Source organism: Falco punctatus (genome assembly GCF_963210335.1).
Source record: "Falco punctatus genome assembly, chromosome: Z".
NCBI classification, from domain to species: domain Eukaryota; kingdom Metazoa; phylum Chordata; class Aves; order Falconiformes; family Falconidae; genus Falco; species Falco punctatus.
The window spans coordinates 48,798,813-48,819,966 of record NC_137586.1 but is presented as its reverse complement, the minus strand read 5'-3'; the positions used below and the strand labels follow the sequence as shown (position 1 = coordinate 48,819,966).

General features: G+C 42.4%; 1 protein-coding gene across 5 annotated transcripts in view; it reads right to left on the bottom strand.

Annotated features, from left to right (window-relative positions):
* Window positions 1-16,757: 16,757 nt before the first annotated feature.
* The window catches only part of SYK (spleen associated tyrosine kinase), a 55,639-nt gene continuing 51,242 nt past the window's right edge, over window positions 16,758-21,154 (bottom strand). For all 5 annotated transcript variants that reach the window (XM_080373149.1, XM_080373148.1, XM_080373150.1 and 2 more), the window contains one exon: window positions 16,758-20,097. In XM_080373149.1, coding sequence (XP_080229275.1) covers window positions 20,025-20,097 — 73 coding nt within the window. In that variant the 3' untranslated portion in view covers window positions 16,758-20,024. The remainder of the gene's footprint in view (window positions 20,098-21,154) is intronic.

Sequence of the window (21,154 nt, the reverse complement as noted above, 5' to 3'; positions counted from 1 at the left end):
CTGTTGGGCTTCTTGGCCACCAGCACCCCCAGGTCCTTTCCCACCAGGCACTTTCCAGCCACTATTCCCTGAGCCTGTAGCATTGCGCGGGTTGTTGTGACCCAAGGGCAGGACCCAGAACTGAACCTTGTTGAACCTCATACAATTGCCCTGGGCCCATATGTCCAGCCTGCCCAGATCCCTCTGCAGAGCCTCCTGCCGTCAGTCAGATTGACCGCCACCCAAGGGTGTCATCTGCAAATTTACCAAGGATGCACTCAACCCCCTTGTCCAGATCATTGATACAGATATTAAACAGGACTGGCCCCAATACTGAGCCCTGGGGAACTTGTGCCTGGCCACCAGCTGGGTGTAACTCCATTCACCACCACTCTTCAGGCTCGGCCCTCCAGCCAGCTTTTAACTCAGTGTAAAATACACCCTTTTACACCAAGTCCAAGCCATGGGCAGCCAGTTTCTCAGGAGAATGATGTGGAAAAAGGTGTCAAAGGCTTTACTGAAGTCTAAGTAGACAACATTCACAGCTTTTCCCTCATCCCCCGAGTCAACTTGTCATAGAAGGGGTTCAAATTTGTCAGGCGGGACCTGCCTTTCATAAACCCATGCTGGTTGTTGTATTCTACATGCCATGTGATGGTACTCAAGACTTTGCTCCATAACTTTCCCTGGCACCAAGTCCAGACTGACAATGTCGCTGAAATTGGGACTAAGAAAACTTCTTAACACCAATGTAGCATTAAGAAGCAGACATTCCTTTATTGCAGTGCTGGATGCACAGGGGATTATGCCAGCTAATGTGCATGCCATATGTTACATTCAGGCAAGATTATATAGATCATACATATGTTTATGCATTGCATTTCTCAGAAAAATCATACGTACTCATTCAATAGGTGGTACTATATTAATTAAGCATTGCACATGCTCCTTACAGATATTTTAGAATACTTCTGGGTGTCTCAAACAGTAGTTGGACCCTTTAGTTATAGCTGACTGAGAATTGAACTTTAATTACCTTTCTCTATACAAACTTGTCTTGACCACAGTTCAACTTCTTTTGGTAAGTTTGGTTTCAGGTCTGGCTTTGCAAGATCTTTTGTTTTAGCTCCTTCTTGGAATTATTGATAAACTTTCCCTTAACAATATAGTGTTGCACAACTACTCTTTGATGTTAGCTATCCATTATACTGAAGCAAACAGTACAAGGTGACAACAGGCCTCTATTTCCCCAGATTCTCCTTCTGGCCCTTCATATAGATGGGTGTCACATTTGCTAATTTCCATGCAACAGGGACCTCCCCAGTTAGCCAGGACTGCTCATAAATGATTGAAAGTGGCTGGATGAGCACTTCTGCCAGCTCCCTCAGTGCCCCTGGGAGGATCCCATCCAGCTCCATAGACTCGTGCATGTCTAAGTGCTGTAGCAGGTCACTGACCATTTCAAATCCCTTGGATTATGGGGATTTCATTCTGCTCCTTGTCCCCGTCTTCCAGCTAAGGGCCTGGGTACCTGGAGAACAACTGCTCTTACTATTAAAGACTGAGGCAAAGAAGGCATGAAGTTCCTCAGTTCCTCAGCCTTTTTCTCATCCTTTGTCAGCATGTTTCCCCTTGCATCCAATAAAGGGTGGAGATTCTCCTTGGCCCTCCTTTTGTTGCTAATGTATTTATAGAAACATTTTTTATTGTCCTTTATGGCAGCAGACAGATTAAGTTCTAGTTGGGCTTTGGCTCTTTCAATTTTCTCCTAAAATGTTTCCCTAGGTCTAGAAAGCACGAAAACTAGATTGACTGTCAGTATGAAAACAACCATATAAGATGTGAAGAAAAGTTCATCCACCTACATGCCCTGTCTGTGGCATGTGCTTAGACCAGAACAAGTATGTGCTCCTAGAGCATCCTCCAGTATAAAACTTCCTGGCTACCAGTCAGGCTTAGAGACTTGCCGTGCTGGAGGTTGTTGCCTGTCTATCTTTAGTGGCCCTTTTAAAGACCTCCCCTCCCTGGCTTTTGCCAATTGCTTTTTGAACTTCTTTATATTTCTGTTACAGAAAGCATCTCATGGTGGTGAGTTCCACCATTCATTTCACACTATGAGGACAGAGTGAGTGGCTGTCATTTCTCAGCCGGCTGCAAGACCACTGAAGCACAGAAAGAACAGGAAAACAGGAACCCCACTGGACTGTGTCAGCACCCAGCACTGATGTATCAGAAATGCCAGGTGGAGCGGGATTTGTCTGTGCCATGGAGCAGCAACATCTAGTACTAGATAAATGTTCTTGCTAGCCTCCATCCAGGTTAGAGTAATACAGAGTGCTGGTGCCAGGTCCTGGTCTAGCTAGGTGGGTCCCTGACTGCTAGGATATGATTGCTATTGCAGCAGTACCCAAAGATCCTAACTTGGATCTGATCTGCATTTTCAAGATGCTGTGAACACGCAGGAAAAAGACAGCTCAACTCTTGGGAGCTAGCCACTGAAATACTTGGTGAGCAGGAGTAGATGGATTCAAGTAAGCACACAAGGGTGTAGATAGACATTACCTTTCTTTTGCCATTCCTAGATTTGCTGTGTGTCTGAGCTGGTGCTAGACAGTGTAGATTTAGAGAACACCTGTCAGATCATCACTGGAAAAATAAGATCCAATTGGTTTCTTGGCTCCCTATGATGCTTTCTAAGGAGCACACTCTGCCCTGAGGCAAGGTGCAGGGCTGTGTCTGACACATCCACCAAATTAATCTCTGCTTTTGATATGCCTGGAAGGTGTTAAATCAGTCAAAACTGAAACTGTTGTCTTGTCAGCACTAGCCACTCTGAAAGGCAACAGAAGTGTGTATCTGCATGTTAGCTCTTCCTTTGCAAGCTGCAGTGGGACTTCAAATAGGTTGTCAATTTCCTTAAGTAGTGACAAAAATGTCACCTCTATTTTAATTTTTTCATTGATAGACCAGAGTAGGAACAGGTCTGTAGCTTTAGAAGTCTGGTGTCCCAGACCACCCTTACATCTACTCTTGCACTTTACAACCTGCAGTAAACACAGCAATTCTATTTACTAAACAGGATGCAGGAAAACTAAGCAATCAAGCAGGAAGCCCTAAAACAAAATGTAAATCCTCTTGTGTTGTTTAAGTCTGGTTGTGTTCAGTGCTTTTAGCTGGGGTACGTTGCATATGTGATTTCTTTGGTGGAAGGCAAGGTAGAAGAGAAGATATAGGGCAAAGACAGTGTAATACTAAGACTGCAGGTTGTGAAACTGGCCATTGTATGGCTTAGTATGTCAGCAAATAAGGTCAAGTATGTGCTTTTAAATATCAGTTAAACCATGGTCTTTATGGACAGATAATGAAGAAGATAGCTTTTTGATAGAATAAGGCATAAAAATAATGTTGATAATTAGTTGTTAGTATTTTTTCTTCTTTTGTTTGAAACTCATTTTTAAATGCTTGAAATAGAACTCTAGTTGAAACAGGTCTGTGCAGCTGGTCAGAAAAGGACAGAAAAGTTGAGCTGTCATAGAAAAATAATGGGCCAACATCAGCTATGGTATAAATGAGAATATCTCAAGAAGCTCATTGAATTTTTTCACAAAGGTGTTAAGTGATAAATGATGAGGAAGTCTGCTTGTCCTATTTGTATTTGATGCATGCCAGCATCTGAGATTTCTGTTGGTCTGAATGACAGCACACAACTGATGGATTGCAAACACCTTTCTATAAGGATCAAAGCAGTTTTGGAGCTTGTTACAGTAGATATCTAGAGGCGTGTTTCTTACAAGCATCTAAAATTTAATCTCTGACATATATATATATATATGTATATTTAAAAGCATATAATACGCTTGCTTTTTGTATGGAAGTATATTAGCTCTAGAAAATGCTTTAACTTAATATTTCTTGTATGTCCCCCTGCTACAGAATCCTTTGACATGCTGTGCAAAAAAATCATCAGCAACAACTCTGTACAGTATGTACACACAAACAATCTGTACCTTTTCAGATGAACTTCTAGATCAGAGTTGAGGAACTGCCAAATGACTGCTGCAGGCAGAAGGATGTTGTTGGAATGGTGTGCAAATGGATCAACTTGTTGAAACAAGACAAAACGAGATCATTTATTCCTAGATAATTGCATCAAGACAAGTTTGAGGTAAATGCAATTTTGCCTATGGAGGGAGATAATATAATGTAGTTATATATAATATAATGTAGTTCCTATTCCATATTGAATAGGAAAACAGACTTCAGGAGCAACATTAGTTTCTAACATAGCTTCAGTGGAATCAGTAGATGTTACACTGGCAATGGATGTGATCCACATTATGATATAGAAGTGATATGTATGAATATGACCTTTTCAATATGTTAGTAATAACTTTCATTAATGCAATCATTAAATGCCGTATTTCCTAATGAGTTAGCTAGAGTGTTGTAAAAGCATTTATCTAAGGCTTTTTTCTCAAGTCTTGGGAGAGGTTTAGCAAAGGGGCACACCTGCTTAGTACTCCAGCATTTTCAATGCCATGGGCCAATGTCTGCTCTCATTTATGCCAAGAAACTCCATTGTAATAGGAAAGCAGGACTTCTGGCCAAGGTGAACACATATTTTTCCTAGATGAATTAATTTGAAAGAGGATGGTTATACTGTCAATATTCCTATAACAAACAATAGCTTTAAAATGCAACTGTAGTATCCCTAAAATTAAGTTTTGTGTTCTGATCATAATACATTGACTAGTCTTAACATCTGATTTTCCTCTAAGGTTAACATCTTTAACCCCACCCCCCCACCCCGCCCCCTTTCTTTTTTTCTTTCTTCTTTTTTTTTTTTTTTTTTTTTTTTTTCCTGTGACTGATTCTTGAAATAAACTGACGATTGTGGAAAATAAATGCTGACAAATTTTCATGAAAAGAAGTGAACAAAGTGGAAAACTGCTCAATGCTAAAGCAACAAACTTCTTTGTAGAGGTTACAGTCATGAGGTGCATCTAGAACATCAGAAGATTCCACACTGTATTTACTGTCTAAAGAGAAAAGCAAAGGAGGGACACATGTGAAGAGGGAGGGCTGTGCCAGAGCCTTCATGTGGGAATGGTACTTGAGGAGCAAAACTTCTTCAGCTCTCTGGCTAAAATCAGTTCCAACCAACACTGATCCAAAAGGCATGCAAGGAGAGAAGAAAGCTGTGGCTGAAACTTGCTAAGAGAACTGGCTTAACCTTCAGTTTATTTGTTCATGTATTTTCTTCACTTCACATCCTCCTACACACAGCTTGAGGAAGACATTGAAGTTAAACTATATAATGACATTTGTATAATATAAGGAACTGTATGAAGCTCTGAAGGGCAGTGCTGACACAGGTTATATTTACCATATGTCTGTACCAAGCACTGACCGTGATCTTGCTTAGTGCCTCCATGAGCTGCCACACCTGCAGTATGACTACTAGACTAACTAGCAACAGCATTGAGAGTAAATGAAAAATGTTTTAAGTACTCACAATTTGAAGGAAGGGTAGTGAAAACTAGTTATTGTTTCATTTCTGCCTCAGCCCCCTTTAAACACATAAAGATAGCAGAGAGTATGTGGGGTTTCTGTTGGGGAGATAATAATGGATGTGAAGCATAGAAAAAAATGCAGTCCTATGCTGCTTCGTGCTCACTGTAATCACTCTTCCCCCCTGCAAGGCTGCTCGGCACAGCTCATCTTTCAGGCTGAGTTTACCTCCTTGGGACAGCCAAGGGATGCTGGGGTCAGCAGCCACAGTGGCAACCTGAGTCAACTGTTTGTGTGGCAGGTATTTTCCCACATGTTTCCCGGGCATCAGTGCGGTGGGTTTTCATGCCTGCCCTCTGTCATCCATCCCACCACTGCTGTGGGACACCTTGGCTCCTCTCACACCAGTACAGCCTGCCATGCAGAGAGCCTGGCTCAGACAGGACCAGGCATCTCCCATTGCAATGACTGCAGAGCATCACACACCATAGACAAATTCCCATGAGAAGGACTGTTCCATGGGTGTCCCCCTAAAGCAGATTCAGATTGACCACAGGTGAAAAGAGAAATCATAAACTCTTCCGGCTTTCAGTATCTGAAATGAGAAGCAGGTGATTTCCACAGACAGAGAGGAGATCTGTTTTTCTGTACTTATTCATTTTTGCTAGAGGAATATGCTCAGTAAAGTCAGTGGTTCAGCACAGCGTTAAGGGTACATTATTTCTTTATTTTTTTCTGTGGGCTCACTGTGGGGTTTATGGCTCACCAGAGACACCAGGACAATACAGAAACATAGTTTTCCACATATCAGTTTTCAAGTAAAGGAGGAGACCCTTGAGCTCAGGTGGGCTAGACTGACGCATAAAGAAGATCACTTCAGTGCAGGATTATTAAACTTGCCCTAATTTAATCCTTTGAATAAGTTTGATCTACATGTCCATAAGAGGTTTCCTGATTGTGTATGTGTGTGTATGCCTGACATAAATAAAAGGTGCACTGAAGAACTGAAGGTATTAAAAAGAAATCCTACAAAATACTTTTACACAGAACAGCTGCATGTCTGGAGTCTTTAGTTTTGTGTTAATTTCTGACAAAATCTTCACATTTTTTTCAGTTCAAGAATCTTGTTCTTTCAGCTTTTCTGTAAAACCCTTTCAAGTCCAGGCACCAACACGGTGCTCTCTTTTCTCATCTTCCCCTATACATCTGCATCAGAAAGATTATATTTGTTCAGCAAGACAGCTGAAGTCACTGCCTTTCAAACTTCTGCTATGTATTACATTCTCCTACTTGACCCTCATTTTAAATCAAACTTGGTTCTTCATCTACTCAGAGACCAGGAAAGGGACAATTTGGTTGCAAGAGGACATGCTCTGCAATCAAACTGGGGGGCTTGTGGAATAGGTACAGCTCCACATCTGAGTTTTGATTCATCTTCATCCTCCATCGTTTTGGGTTTTCTGGGTCTAACAGTAATCCCAGCAGCTCGTTTCGACAGATTTAGAGTGTTTCATACAGTAATTGGACCCTCACTGCTTTAATGTCTTCATTCAAACAGTTTCTCTGATCATGACACTGAAAGGGAAATCTTATGCTATACATAGCTTTATGTGAAAAAGGAGGTTTATGTGATTATGGTAATAGTTCGTAAAATCTAGCAGACAAAGAATAATTTAGAATTCATTTATTCATAACAGCAGCACTTAATATTCTTCTTGCCTACAAAAGATTTTCCAACATTAATCTTTTCTCTTGGATTTCTGCTATTCTGCAGAGCTAGTTTGGATTGCTTCAGTATTACAGTTGCCCCAACTTCTTTTTTTGTCTTTTAGTCTATTCAAAATACTGTTTTTCCTTAAATAAATAATTCTGATTCCATGAAGATGGTATCAAAGCTGTCTTCCAACTTTCATGCAGATTTATGTAAGTATTTAAACAGAAGAGTGAATTCTGGTCTCTGTTTTGCAGCTAAGCATCTTACTGATACATAATAAATCACTGCCCTACAACTGAAGATTTAAGCAACTTAGCATATCCTTTCATAATCTGAGAATTTCTTGTTAATGGTGCATTTGCTTCAGGAACAGGGGAATAGTATGTGTGTATGTCTGCTTATATATGTTGTTTATATTATTTCAGTAGGATACTGCTATTTCCCCCCCCCCCTTCTTTTTTCCCCTCTCTCTTTTTTCCCCTAATGATCCTTTTATATTTCTTCAGCATCTGTATTATTGAAGATGCTACAAAACTCCCTAAATGTAATTTTAAACTGAGCTCATAAAAGGCTGGAAACAGCTTCAGATATTTAACTAGTTACTTGGGAACAAATTGTGTACTCCCTTGGTCTGACTTTGTCAAAAGCCTTGCAGTTGAAAGAAGAAAAAATCTGGCATATAGTCATGAGAGAATTGAAGAGTGGAGACCATAGGCACAGTGATTCAGATTAATCTCTGTACTAACGTCACTGACGCAATACATCTGGAACATATTAAAACAATTTTGCTGTGTGATCTGTCAGTCGCGTGCTATCATTCTAGAGAGCAGCTTTTTAAAGCCCTGTCCTCAAGGTTAAATGCATTTAGTGATGGCAAACTGACAGATCACAGGAGATGCTTTTCCTTAGAGGTGTCTGTGGGGGTGCTAGGCCCAATGGCTTTTCAAGATTTTATCAGGGAGCTGAAAGTACAGAAACATTGCTGTTAATAAAATCTGTGTATGACAACAGGAACAGAGATGTGCTAGAGAAAGAACAATGTAAGGAAGGCAGGAAATTTCAAAAGAACAGCAATCTGGCCATTTGCCTTTTACTTAATAAGGCATGTTGGTTAACAAGAATCCCTGACCGTACATGCTTCTGAGTATTTGTGCACACAAGGAGGGAAATAACATAGTGTTTTTTGTTTGTTAAACATTGATAACCTCTGGTGAGCTTATTGCATGCTCACTCTACCTGTGAGTGCACAGCTAGAGAGGGGGCTTTGCCCTTTGGGGCAGATGGAGGTTAGATAAGACCACCCATTCAGGCCATCCAGATCCACAGGTGCATGACCCACCTTTCCTGGCAATCTCTGCAGTTCTGGAGCCCTGGTTGGTTTGAGCTCTTTTTATTTACAGCTTTGTTGATTTTATGACTGGGGAGCATTGCCCTGAGAGCTTTAAGGGGAGTGACCTTTTGGTTTATTTATTGTCATATGCAGACTGTGAGGAGCAGAAACAAATAAGCTGTTGGCATCACAGAACCATTCTGAAGTGCTTTTTTGAAGTTAGAGGCAAAAAATCCCCAAGAGGTGAACTCCTGACCTTGAAATTTATGGGCACGTGGCTACTCTCTCTAAGAGAGACTAGCCTTCTTTCTGGGTCTTTCAAGCTTCAACTAATCACCGAAAGCTAGGTAAATATTTTTCCATTTAAAAAAAAAGTCATAGGCTTTAACTAAAAGGGGAAAAAAAGTTCAGTTCCAAAAATACATCCTGCCACAGAAAAGAGACACCTTAACAGAATATAAGAAAAATCCCCACCAACATGCACATCTGCCCTGCACGTCATCATTCCTGTGATGACACCTAGTGTCTCATTTCTTCCCTGCTTTCCTTGCACAGGCAGGGAGACTGGCATTCCTGCTGGGAGAGCCCCAAAACAGGCTGCTTGCAACAAGAGATGAGGAAATAACTCAAAGGGGGGATCGGCACTTGTCTAAAAGGCAGAAACAGCACTGCTACCAATCGTTTGTCTGAGGTTTACATTGGCATTGTCAGTCTCTGCCCCTGCCTCACCAGCAGCAAGTGGTGCTGCAGCACCGGTGTGCTGCATGGCTGTGATGCTGCAGTCACCCTGGTCGGGTTGGCCTGGCCGTGTTCCCCAGCGGTGACAGGAGGTGGCACCGGGCACTTTTTTGCCATTTCACTCTCATCTGGACCACCCCAGCCTGCAGAAGCCTCTCAAGGCTGACAGCTGTCCAGTGACCTTTGCATAAGACCTGCCAAGGGGCAAATGACCTTCTCTGGGGGGCAGTGGAATTGGTGAAGAATTATGGTTAGCCCAGCGGGAAGGCTGAAGGCTGTACAGAAGTGCAAAGGCAGTGATCATGCAGCAGTATCTGCAAGGTTTTCCTCCTGGAATGGGAAGAGCTTGGCCAAGCTCACCCCACTTGCTGTGGGCTTACTGTAACCAACAGTAAGACTGGAAAGTACATTGCCTGTTAATTCATGGTGAGAATAAAATAATTCTGAAATAAGGCTTGGTTCCATGTTGCTAAGCACAGCTCAAGGAAAATAAATAAATCAACCAATGAAGCCACATTAATTTAATTTTACGTGGTCCACAAAGATGAAATGCTTTTTTTTGACAGTGTGCTATCACATCGTCGCTTACAAACATGGCAAAACTGCTAGGGTGCAAGCTGGGCCTTATTGCTGGCCAAGAACATCCCAGATCCAATTTCCAGTTACTTTAAGTTGTTTAGCCTGAGTGGAAAATGGTGTTTCTCAAAGTTTTTTCACAGGTGATGTGCTTTGTGTCTCTCCCCCTTCCCACCCCACCCCACCTTTTGGAGTTATTGGTTTCCTAGTGACCTCCAAAGATGTGTGGGCACATCCTTCAGCCAAGGCATGAGCACACTGTTGGCAGATCAGCTTGTCAAGGAAGGAGGAGCAAAGATTGGCTGCATTTACTGCTTATAGGGATAAATGTCCCTTTCCTTTGGAGTACATGCCCCAGCATGGATGGCATTTCCAGTGTGTGATGCTTATGTTAGGTGAAGAGGGCGAGGCATTTGTTTATCTGTCCCACAGTGAGCTGAAGGTCTAATACCCTCCCCCTGGCTCCGCCCCCTGCCCCCAAGGGGTTTGGACCACCACATCTCTGGTGGCACAGAGTTGTGTCCCACCTTTCTCCTTCCCAGCCCCACCTCTCCCTGTGCTAGCCTTCTGAGGATTGTGACATGCATGGGTGCTGAGGTGACAAATGTCCAGCAAGGCACAAGGGGTGGCTTCAAGTACCCACAGCCTCCAGGACAGTGGGAAACTCGCCAGCACCATCACAATCACCACCAGCTCACACAGGTTAGCTGGGTCCACACCTCCCAAGAAAGGAGGGAAGGTCCTGGGAGACCCCCAGCAAGGCCACCTGGAGCCCCCTGCTACTCCCTTCACATAGCACACAGCCTCCCTGGGACAAGCCTGCCTGATTTTTCGCTCTAGAAGTGCAGACCCATGCAGGATTTATGTTAAATGGCAGCTTGCAAACAGCCTGGAGACCAGAGTCCCTAGGTGAAGCGCAAGGCTGTAGGAAAGGCTGGTTATTTCAAAAGAGTTCAAGGGTGTCTCACAAGCAGCAGGAGTCAGCTGCTGAAGTAACGATCACGAGCAATAGCTTTTGTGTTCTCAGAGATCCCCGATATCTGGCTGTAGTGATCTAAGTTGATCAGTACTGGAAAATTTACTGGTGTGGGGAGGACAACCTAATTCAGGGGATGAAGTGTGATGGAGAAAGATGGGGACAACTGCATGGTGACTACTTGCAAGAAGGTCTGTGAGATTAAGGCACTTATCTAGGGCCTGGAAGACAAATCAGGACTCATCATCAAATAACAGGCAAAGCATTAATAAGCTTACAAATGCAAGCATTTGTTATTGAGACAGTCTAACTGAAGCTTGCATTTCAGAAAGGTTCAGAAGCTTTGGATGCCTCATTCTTTCACATGCAGCAGTCATTTATTCACCCTAGAGCGCCACCTCCACCCCTCCTTTGCCTTGCCTCAGGTCCCAACCCACCACTGCCCTGATCCTCCCTGGATCCCGGATGTTCTGTGTTTACCTGTGTGGTCATCATGGTTGTCCCATGGTGAAGAGATACCTGTGGGTGATGCCTCTTGCTCTGCTGGAGACGAAGTGCATGCAACATAAGTGTGTGTCCAGCGGCTGCAGATGGTCCTCACCTCCTTCCCTGCTAACTTCTTTTCTCCACAGCAGCAAGATGTCAGAGGTAGAAACCACTTTCTGTAAATCAATAATATATGGTGACATCTGCTAGTGGCAGCAACATGACAGGGAAAAACTTCAAGCTGTGCAAAGGTTGTAGGGTGATGGATGGGAAAGCCATGACCAGCACTGACATTGACATCATATTCAACAAAGCTGAGTGTGGCAGGGAGGCATGGTGGCAGCACAGCTGGGCAGGAGTAGACAATGTCAGGAGTCAGGCAGGGTCTTGTGCAAGGGGCAGCCCTGGGTCTTTCTCATCCCACTGTCAACCAGCAATGAGGTAACTTTCCTCTCGGTCTACTGACACCACAGGACCAAAGGTGCTTATGCCATCACCTTTGCTGAGTTCCAGCAGGCCATAAGGGAGCTTTGCAGCAAGCACTTCAAGGGAAAACCACCAGAGGAAGCTCTGCAGGTTGTTTATGGCCTCATCAAGGGGAAGGATCCCAGCAGAGTGGGTGCTACAGTGAGTATGAGTTTCCTCACCAATCCTGCATCTAGAGCTGCCCTGGAACCATTTGTCCTTGCTGTAGGGACACATGCTGTCCTCAAACATAAGGAAAAGCTTATCTGTGAGCTGTTTCCTAACTCTTGCCTGCTGACCTCTTTTCTTGCACAAAGCCACCAAGGCTGGTGGGGTAAAGAGGCTGACAGACACTAGCAACTACACTGACAGCCACAAAGAGTGTTTTGATGAGAGTGGCAAAAAGAACGGTCTTGTTGGCCACCAGGATCTGACGGACAATGGTGGCTATGCAGTTGGAGCCTACACAGGAGCTGGCTTTATGACCAGATGCAGTAGGACTGAGACTGCGTAAGGAAACAAGGACTGTTCCTCTATAACATGGGAGGAGAAGCAAATAAACATCCCAAGCAACCAACCTTCTGTGTGCATCCCAAGTCCTACAGGGTGAAAATGCATGGAATGGACACTCAACGATGCTGAGGAGTGACTCAGGTTCCCCAGCCAACTACATTTTGACTGCTGTGTGGTGGCGTTAAACCCATAGATAAGCTAGCCTTCTGGAAGAAATTCTATGGGCCAGCTAGCACTGCTATCACACTGCTTTGCATTTCCAGTCACGTGAACAGCAGGTTAGTCTGAAGAGTCACTCATTGTTTTGTCTCCCCTCCCAACACGCTACACTTTTTACTGTGATTTTTGACTTGGGGAGAAGCATGTGCGTTTTTTTGTACATCTACGCTAAGTTACATTTGAGGTGATGGTTTCTGGTGGCAGACAGCCTACCAGTGGTGCCTGACCACACCTGGAAGAGCACTCTTACAGGGTATAGGATGCAACACATACTTCACTGTGGAAAGGGGAGGGGTACCAATCACACCAGTTCATGCTTTTTTCTTTTTCCTTCCCCTAGCTTAAACTGTTTCACCCATTCCTAGCACTTGGCATGGTCACTCGTTACTGTTCCCCCAGGCTTCAGGATGCGGGCTGCTGTGGAAGAGTTTGTGAGTCTGTGGCTCTATTGTCCTGTTGCTTTTGAGATCCTCTTGCAAAAAACATGGCTGAGAAGCTGCAGAACTGTATGACAGTGCCCCAGATCCAGTCACAGCTGTTTAACTGTTTTCTGTGCTTTGGTGTGTAAGTCATAGTCCCTTGGTCTTCCCAGGATGAAGGGCTGGCTGATTTCTTCCCCACAACACAGTACTATGTGGGAAGCATAGCTGGTGCATGTTACAGTGTAATCAAAGAGATGGGTTTGAGGTTCTTCCAGTATTTTCCACACCCCCTCACTCCCAAAGACTTATTACCACATGATGGATAGTAGTCAGCAGGGTCCTGCTGATGCTTGGTGGCCAAGCAGAAAGGCTTACCAGCTTCATTGGCCTAGCAGTGTGCTACCACCAAATAATGCAGTTTTCAAGCAAAATATGCAGGCACCAGCAGCCTCCACCACTGTATCATTGTCCAGGTTTGCTGTGGCATCTCATGTGTCCATTTCTTCTCGCTGCCCTTCAAACACCTTTGGACATTTTCAGTTTGGGGGCCAGGAAGAAAAGGACTGCCCTCAACAACCAAGCAAACCTTGAGTATATTTCTGTGTTCAGGCCTCATCTTCCTTGTAATTAAATGACTCAAGAAATTGCCCACATACAGTTCTGCAAACCAACACAGGAATGTGTTATTAGTTGGTTGTGTTTGGTTTTGTTTTTTGTTTAAATATGTAGCTGGCATGGAAAATGCTGTGGGAACTTTGGGAACAAACTGAGAGCTTTGTACTTGTGGTTGTGTAGTGTGAGCTCTGGTTTGCATTAACTCGGGTACAATGTGACACTGGAGGGTGAATTTCTGAGACATGATTCAATCTGTACTTTATCCTCTAATCTAACTTTTGTAGTACTCCAGCACCAACAAGAATCACTACTTGTCCTGCCTATTCCTTATAAGTAGAAACCACAAAAAGATGAGGAATGCCACGCTCACTCCCTATGGCAGCTACAGAGAGGACAGATAAAAAGGAAGTGATGGTGGACTGAAGACTTTAAAAATAGTACCCGATTACTGCATGCCCCTGGGGAAGCAGTAATACTGTCAGATGTGATTTTAAAATAGACAAAGACATGCATATATCAATGACAGAGTCAACAACACGTTTGCAAAGGAAAAATAAAAAGAAAAGAAAAGAAAAAAAAGAAAAAAAAAGAGGTTTTGCTCTTGTGGGTTGGGAGCCTACAAAAACTGAAGTGGCTCCTCAGTGCAAGGTGTGTGTGTGTGTCCTGTTACACCAGTGCCATCTGATACTAGATATCTGTACCATTTGCTATTTGCTTTCTTAAGGAGACCATATCATCTAGAAAATCAGCCATGCTGGGAGAAAGAGGTTAGTTAGGAGCCTTCCTCTTGGCAGTGGCTGAAGTTTATTGTGCATCATTTCTTTGTGCTGTCCTGTGACCATCAGAGGGAGCATGAGGGCTTTGGGAGAGGGCCGAGTGCGGTTGCTCCTCTTGTAACTGAAGAATGTGTTTGCATAGTAGTCAGAAGAAGGAGGCACGTGGAAGCTGCTAGAAGAGAAATGTAGTTGCACACATACAGATGGCCCAGTTTGGAGCATTTACTGGTAAAAGTGGAAGTCTTGGTGAAACAAAATTATGTTGATAATGTAGGTGTTTATACCCAGATATGGCTAATAGGTGTTATTACTGAGGAAAACAGGGAAGATTGGCTCCAAATTACACATTTGATGGAAAAAGAGTCATCCAACCAAGCCAAACGGTCCATTTACAACTGCTTCAAAGTAAAGTGAAAAAACACCCCCAAGTCCTGTTCTTTGGCAAGCTTGGTGAGCTTGTTTCTCTGGTGTATCTCTTGATATACCCCTGTCCCCTGCAGCTGTTCTCTTCCATGCAGTTTCCTTGCTGTCTTCTAGAAATATGACTCAAGACCAGTATCAGCAGTTCTTTTCCAGCTGGTCATTGCTTCAGGGTACTGGAGGTGGGATCTGATACACTAGTCAGCTATAGAAAAATTTTGGTAACATTGATGAAATCTGTACGTAAATTGAAACAAGATCTGAAGGTACAGCTACAGTGGCTATGTATTAAGAACTGAGGCAGTAGGACAGGGTGTCATTGAACACAGATAGGAAAGAATCACAAGAAACTATGCACACGTGCATGCGTTTGTGTAATGTTTTTAAAGCAAAGTCTTCAAACTGTGCAAGAGACAGCTATAAAAGTCTTCTGCTACCTGTTCTGCTGCATAGGCATGCAGTTACAGCCTTGGCCCTCTTGCTGTTCCCAAAACCAGCACAATTTCACTTTAACAAAGCAGGAAGAAGAAAGAACAGATGTTAAAGTCAATCCAACCACTGCCTGGTGGAAATGTGGCAGGACAGGCAAGTGAGTAGCTATGCAAAGCTGTGCTTGTGCTGCAGTGTGGGCTGATGGCTCACGCTACTTTCTGTGGTATTGAACCCTTCTTTGCGAAGTTCCTTTTTTTTTTTTTTTTTTGTTGCATGACAAACAGCATGGGCAGCCCGGCACTCAGCCGTACTGACTCACTGTGGCATGTGGCGTGCCAGGTGGGCAGCTGTGGCTGCTTCTGTGTGGCAGTGGGTTTCTTCCAGAAGCACTTTGTTACGGGGGTTTAGCAAGGAGAGGGCCTAAAATGCTCTTACCCTGCCAGTTTAAGGCACTTGTGATGTTAGGCAGACATGAGGAGCTGATAATTTGTGCATGTTTATATTGAACTGGTCATCCCAGTGCTATTTACATTGAGTTATGAATTTTAATGGACAGCAGTGCAATGCTTTCCCCAACTGCCTCTTGTTTCTGCTGCTTCTCTGGTTATTGAGAAATGTACACATCTCCACTGCCCCAGGGAAGCAGTGATTCTACTTGGTGCAGAGTTAATTATATGCCAAGGAACCCAGTGGGTATTCACCTCAAATAACACATATATGACAGAAAAGAAAAAATACCTACTTGGAGATTGATACACCATGCTAGCCTGGCTTCAGAGAACTCTGGGTAGTTGGAGGACTGTTGTTTTCAGCTGGATTTCTGCTGCATCACTCTGGCTATTGTTTCACAGGAATCTGTGGTGTAATACAAGCCTGAAGGAAGATGTGTATGCCATTGGCTTGTCTGTTTTCTCCATACTATTCATCAACCTAATAGGAGACAATTTCTTTCCCTACACACTTAGTCTTTCTGATAGTTGCTGCATGCTCCGCCCTCATTCCTCCCCTCCTTTCCAGCTGCAATACCTGGCTGCCCCAGTAAAAGGGTCTGCGTCTCAGCCCCCAGCTGTCCGCAGTTACAGCAGGGGTTATTTGGCTGTTGCTCATCAGCCCTACAACCACTGCCTGCCTCCACCGGACCCGCAAGCTGCCCCAGCAGGGCCAGCCGGGGCCCAGATGTGGTTTTACATCACACCGTTGCATGTAGCACTGGGACATGCTGATGGGGAATGGTGATGCTGGCTCTTGAACTGGCTTTTTTCCATCTGAGTCTGGAATCGCTTTAAGTCTGATACTGTTTTTGTTTTCCTTCACCGCTGTTTCTCTTCACTGTCAAGAATCAGATGGTGATGGGGTTTTTTGGTTTTGTTCCCCCCCCCCCCCCCCTTTCTTTTTCTGCACGACTTACAAGCTTTCTGTCCTCACTAAACTTAGGGCTAGTAATTACAATGTCTGGCTTAATGTTCCCCTGTACTATTCAGTCCAGATGCCACACTCACTCCCTTCTATGCATGCGTGGGACATACTTTGTACCTTTCTGCCTGCAGTTCCCCACTACTGGTATCATTTAAAAGACAAGGGGATACAGTCTCAGAATTCTTTATTAATCATCCACAGCTAACCATTCACGATAGAAATCACTGACAATTTGTTTTCACATGGACCTTTGCTTCACAGCAAGCAGCAAATGGCTGAACAAGTTCCCCTGTACTGCAGAGGCACAGCAGCTGCTGGGCAGGAGGCAGAGTGCCAGAAACACTCCGACAAGGGCACCAGTCCAGCCACGTTTGGGCATTGCCACCTCCTGGCAGGGTCGGGCTGCACAGCCCCACAGCCCACTCTCCCAAGGGCTCTTCATCAAACCTGCCATTTTGATTGTGACAATTTCAGGTGTGACAGCTACGGCTACTTTCCATGGTCTGATTAAAAGTCTCCTTTCTGCATAGTATTTGAAGCAGGTGGAGATTGCGCCGGTGTTTTCCAGAAGTTTGGGTGGGTCTTCTCCGTAAAGGTGCATGGCCTCCCATGCTCTGGAAATACTCCACGGTTTTGTGGGTTTGAACCCTAACCAAAGTTGTAGTCATGCTGTGTTTTCCTCCACTGGAAAACCCTTCATACATGCTATCATCTGCTTCTTCTCCAGGTTACTCACACCAGCCCTCCATCCTCCATGCTGCAGTTCGCTACCTCCAAACTCTGCTGTGACAATTACTTGTGGGGCTACACTGCTGAATGGCACACCTGACATGAGTCGATCTAAAAATAAAAAGACACCCAAACCCAGACTGCCAAAAGACAAAAGCCCCTTCGTACCAGTTGATGGTGCAGTCCCGCAAGTGGGAAGGTAGAATAGTTAGGCCAGAGTTTCTACGCACTTGAAAAGGCTTATGTGTAATAACAACATGCATATTTTTAGGAGATTTTCCTGCTAGCCCTGAATAGCTTCAAAAGCAGCCCAGGCTTCAGTGGGCTTATCTGTTGTGTCAGGTACCTTTCAGTGTCAATAGGGGAATCTTAATTTTTCACAACAATCACAATAACTTAGTAAATATACATGCTCTGCCCAGCATCAGCATTTTTCAGAAAGCACTTAAATATTAAAGGATTCTTGTTAAAACAATGTATTTTGTAAAACAGTGTCTTTAATTTCAATTGAAAACCTAATCAATTTCTTTCACAATACTTTATCTTCTCATTGTAAACCTTTATTACATAACAGTAAAGCTAAAAATAATCAAGTAACACCAGAAAATGACATTCACTCAGAAGAGAGGGGAAAAAAAAAATTCCTCCAGCCTTTTTGCATCAGATAAAACTTTTAAAGATATATATATTTTAAAGATAGATAGATAGATAGATAGACAGACAGACAGATAGATTGATTTCTCAGGGAAACTGAGCATTGCCACTCACTCACTGACTAGCAGAGATTTGTGCAATTTGTTTATAAGTAATATCCCCATGAACATACTAATTGCACATGTAGAGCTAACAATTTCTCTGTAACAGGACTGAAGTGACAAAACACCTACATATAACTATGGCTAACTCCTTCACAAGCTGTTCTTGTAGAAAAATGTTTCTTAAAAACAACAACAAAAAAATCATCTTGGTCACATTTGTGGTGGTGGTCTATTGCACTCAGTATCTTTCAGTAGCATGAAGTGTCTTGTACTGGACACCCAAGATTAAATTACCAAAAGTCACCAGATGTTTTTTGGAAAATAGACCAGAAATCTAGTAAAAAAAAAAAAAAAGCAGTAACTCCTACATTTGTTTATACTGATCTCTTTCATGAAAATTATTTCACACTTTCTTACTGTAATTGCCCAACCAGTTTCCTTGCTAGAGAAAAAAATATCACTGCACCTCTAAGAATACCCTGTTCACATAATTAAACACATATGTTCTAACCAGTCATATGCAATAAATATATCTAACTCTAAATCTTATTCTTCATATTCTTCTAAAATCTCTATATCTAGTAGATACAATGCATGTAGACTCCTAAGGTAATGTAAATGCCAGTAAAGTAGCTAGCTGCTAGTGAGTGATAAATGATAGAAATTTTTGATATCTGTAATACTTAAAATGAGATTGGACAAACAAAGCGTAAAGGGGAAAACAGAATCAGAAGTTGATTACATTATTTGTTATTACTATTGCTATACTTGCACATTAATGGAGATGTATGGTGCACTACAAAAGAGTGATAAGACAAAAACCTTCTCCTGAGATGCTCACAGAAGTTAGTAACAGGACAAATACTAACATTTAGGAGTGGACAAAAGTAAACTTGATGTCCACACACCTGTTTTAAAACATTTGAGCTAGGAGTGAAATTTAGCTTTAGATATGATATGATGTGGTGAATTGTTACAATGCTTTGCAATAAAGGTTTGAAAAAAGAAAGGAATTATTGCTGTTTAAAACACAACACAACTTTGTTATAACCAAGAGATATATGGAGCAGATGAAGCTATGTGGAGAAGGCTGAAACAGCACAGAGAAAGTAAGCTGCTGCTCTGTCATCTTTCACTGTACAGCTATCTTTTCAGGAATACAGTGATCGAGATTACGTTAAAACCACAATCATTGTCTTAGGTGCCAATATGTTTTGTTCCAAGGGAAGAGGAAGCCCCTGAGTTCCCAGGTTTCACCAAAAAAAAGATAAATCCTTGAGGGACAGCTGGGCTTCCACATGAGATAAGGAACAGAACTTAGTCACATTTAAAAGAGGTGATGATGTTAGAAATTCATATCTCCCAGTTCCCCTCTGCCTGCATTACTACTGAGAAGAACACAATTGGTTTTAAAGGGGCGTGGGGGTAAAATCAAATACGCTATCAGTCAAAGCAACAGACACACTTTCACAGTAAATTTCTTGCACAGTGAGAAACATTTATGGTATTCCTCGTTGGGGAGCTGGAAAGCTGGAAACAACTCTTAATGCATTTGAGGGCTAAAAATATTAATAACAAGAATCTAAATTCCTATCCACATTCAAGTACAGGAGAGGAAGAGGTCTGAAAGACATTAAATAGTTTTTACATGATAACAAAATATAATGTCAATAAAAATGTAAATAAAATTAAATGGAACGTAGCAAAAGTATAAGCATCTGCTCTGACATCCTTGCTCCTTGCTTTGGGGCATCTGCACTTTCAACACTATTTCAGGGCTGGATGTTGTACAGAAGGCAAGAAAAGGCAAGCCTGCAGACAGAGGGTTTAGCTCTGAGCTTTGCAGGGTGAAAGTGGCAGTACAAAAATCTAAGTCATTTGGTTCAGAAACTGAACTGCTTATCAGAGCATGTTGGCTGGAGGCAAGGAAGCTGCTGTTCTTCATGCTGTTAGTGGGAAATGTCATAATAGTAGTTACGTAATCTCAGCTCGACTGCAACAAATCCTGGTCGGTCCTCAACACTGTGGAAAGACAAAAAGCTTCACTATGTAGGAAGGAGAAAGCTGTAAAAGTGCATGGGCCTTTTGTAATGCTTGGGATGTTATCTCAGTGATAACTCATCTAAAGGTGCCCACAATATTTTAAGGCTACCAAAATGATGCTACAAAATGAACAAGTGGCAAATGTCACTGCAGAGCATCCAGTTAGTGGATTTACTATCATGCCTGGTACTCTGTGGTCAGTGAAGATACTACAAGAAAGAAATGGTAAATCAACTCAATTTCATTTTCTACTTTATTTACTTCAGTAATAATCTAGAGAAAAGAGTATTTACAGTGTATTACCTGCCTTATAATGGGTACTACAGTCATACAGAGTGGCTTAGCATCACTGAAAGAAGCCTAGACATACATTATATGGCTGTACTGTCTGTCTTTCCTCTATCTGCAACTCTTTGTTGATTTAGGAGAACACAATTAAACTGACAAGTCCTTACAATAATGCATTACATATTGAGAACCACCACCTGACTTGAGCTATCTTTTTAAATTTATTTCTTTTTCTTTCCAATATTAAATATATTTCAGTACAAACATTAAAAGCACCATGCTTTATGATATGGTTATTAATCACAACAAAAAATGATCCCTTTCACTCTAGAACTGTTGCAACATTCTTTGAGTCAAACTAAAATGCAGAAATTATTTTATGGCTCCATATTCTTTCTTGAGTACTAGATGCAATAAAACTAACGAATGAGCAAGGAACCTAAAAGTGAAATACTGCGGTTCCTTACATGGAATGCAGAGACCTTTACTGGACACAAATATTCTCCATATGTTGAACTGGAAGAATAAGTGACATTACAGTAGACTTTGGATGCTTTATGGAGACCTTCCCACAGCTAAAAATAGGTTTTAACAAAATAATTTAAAAAGATAAATAGTAAAATATTTTAAATATTTTTTACAATATACTAATTAAAATAATATGTAGGCTTTCTTTTTTATATCCCTCTACATTTCATAATTCTTTCTAAATTGTTATCAATCAGAAAAAGTGTTTCTGACATATTAG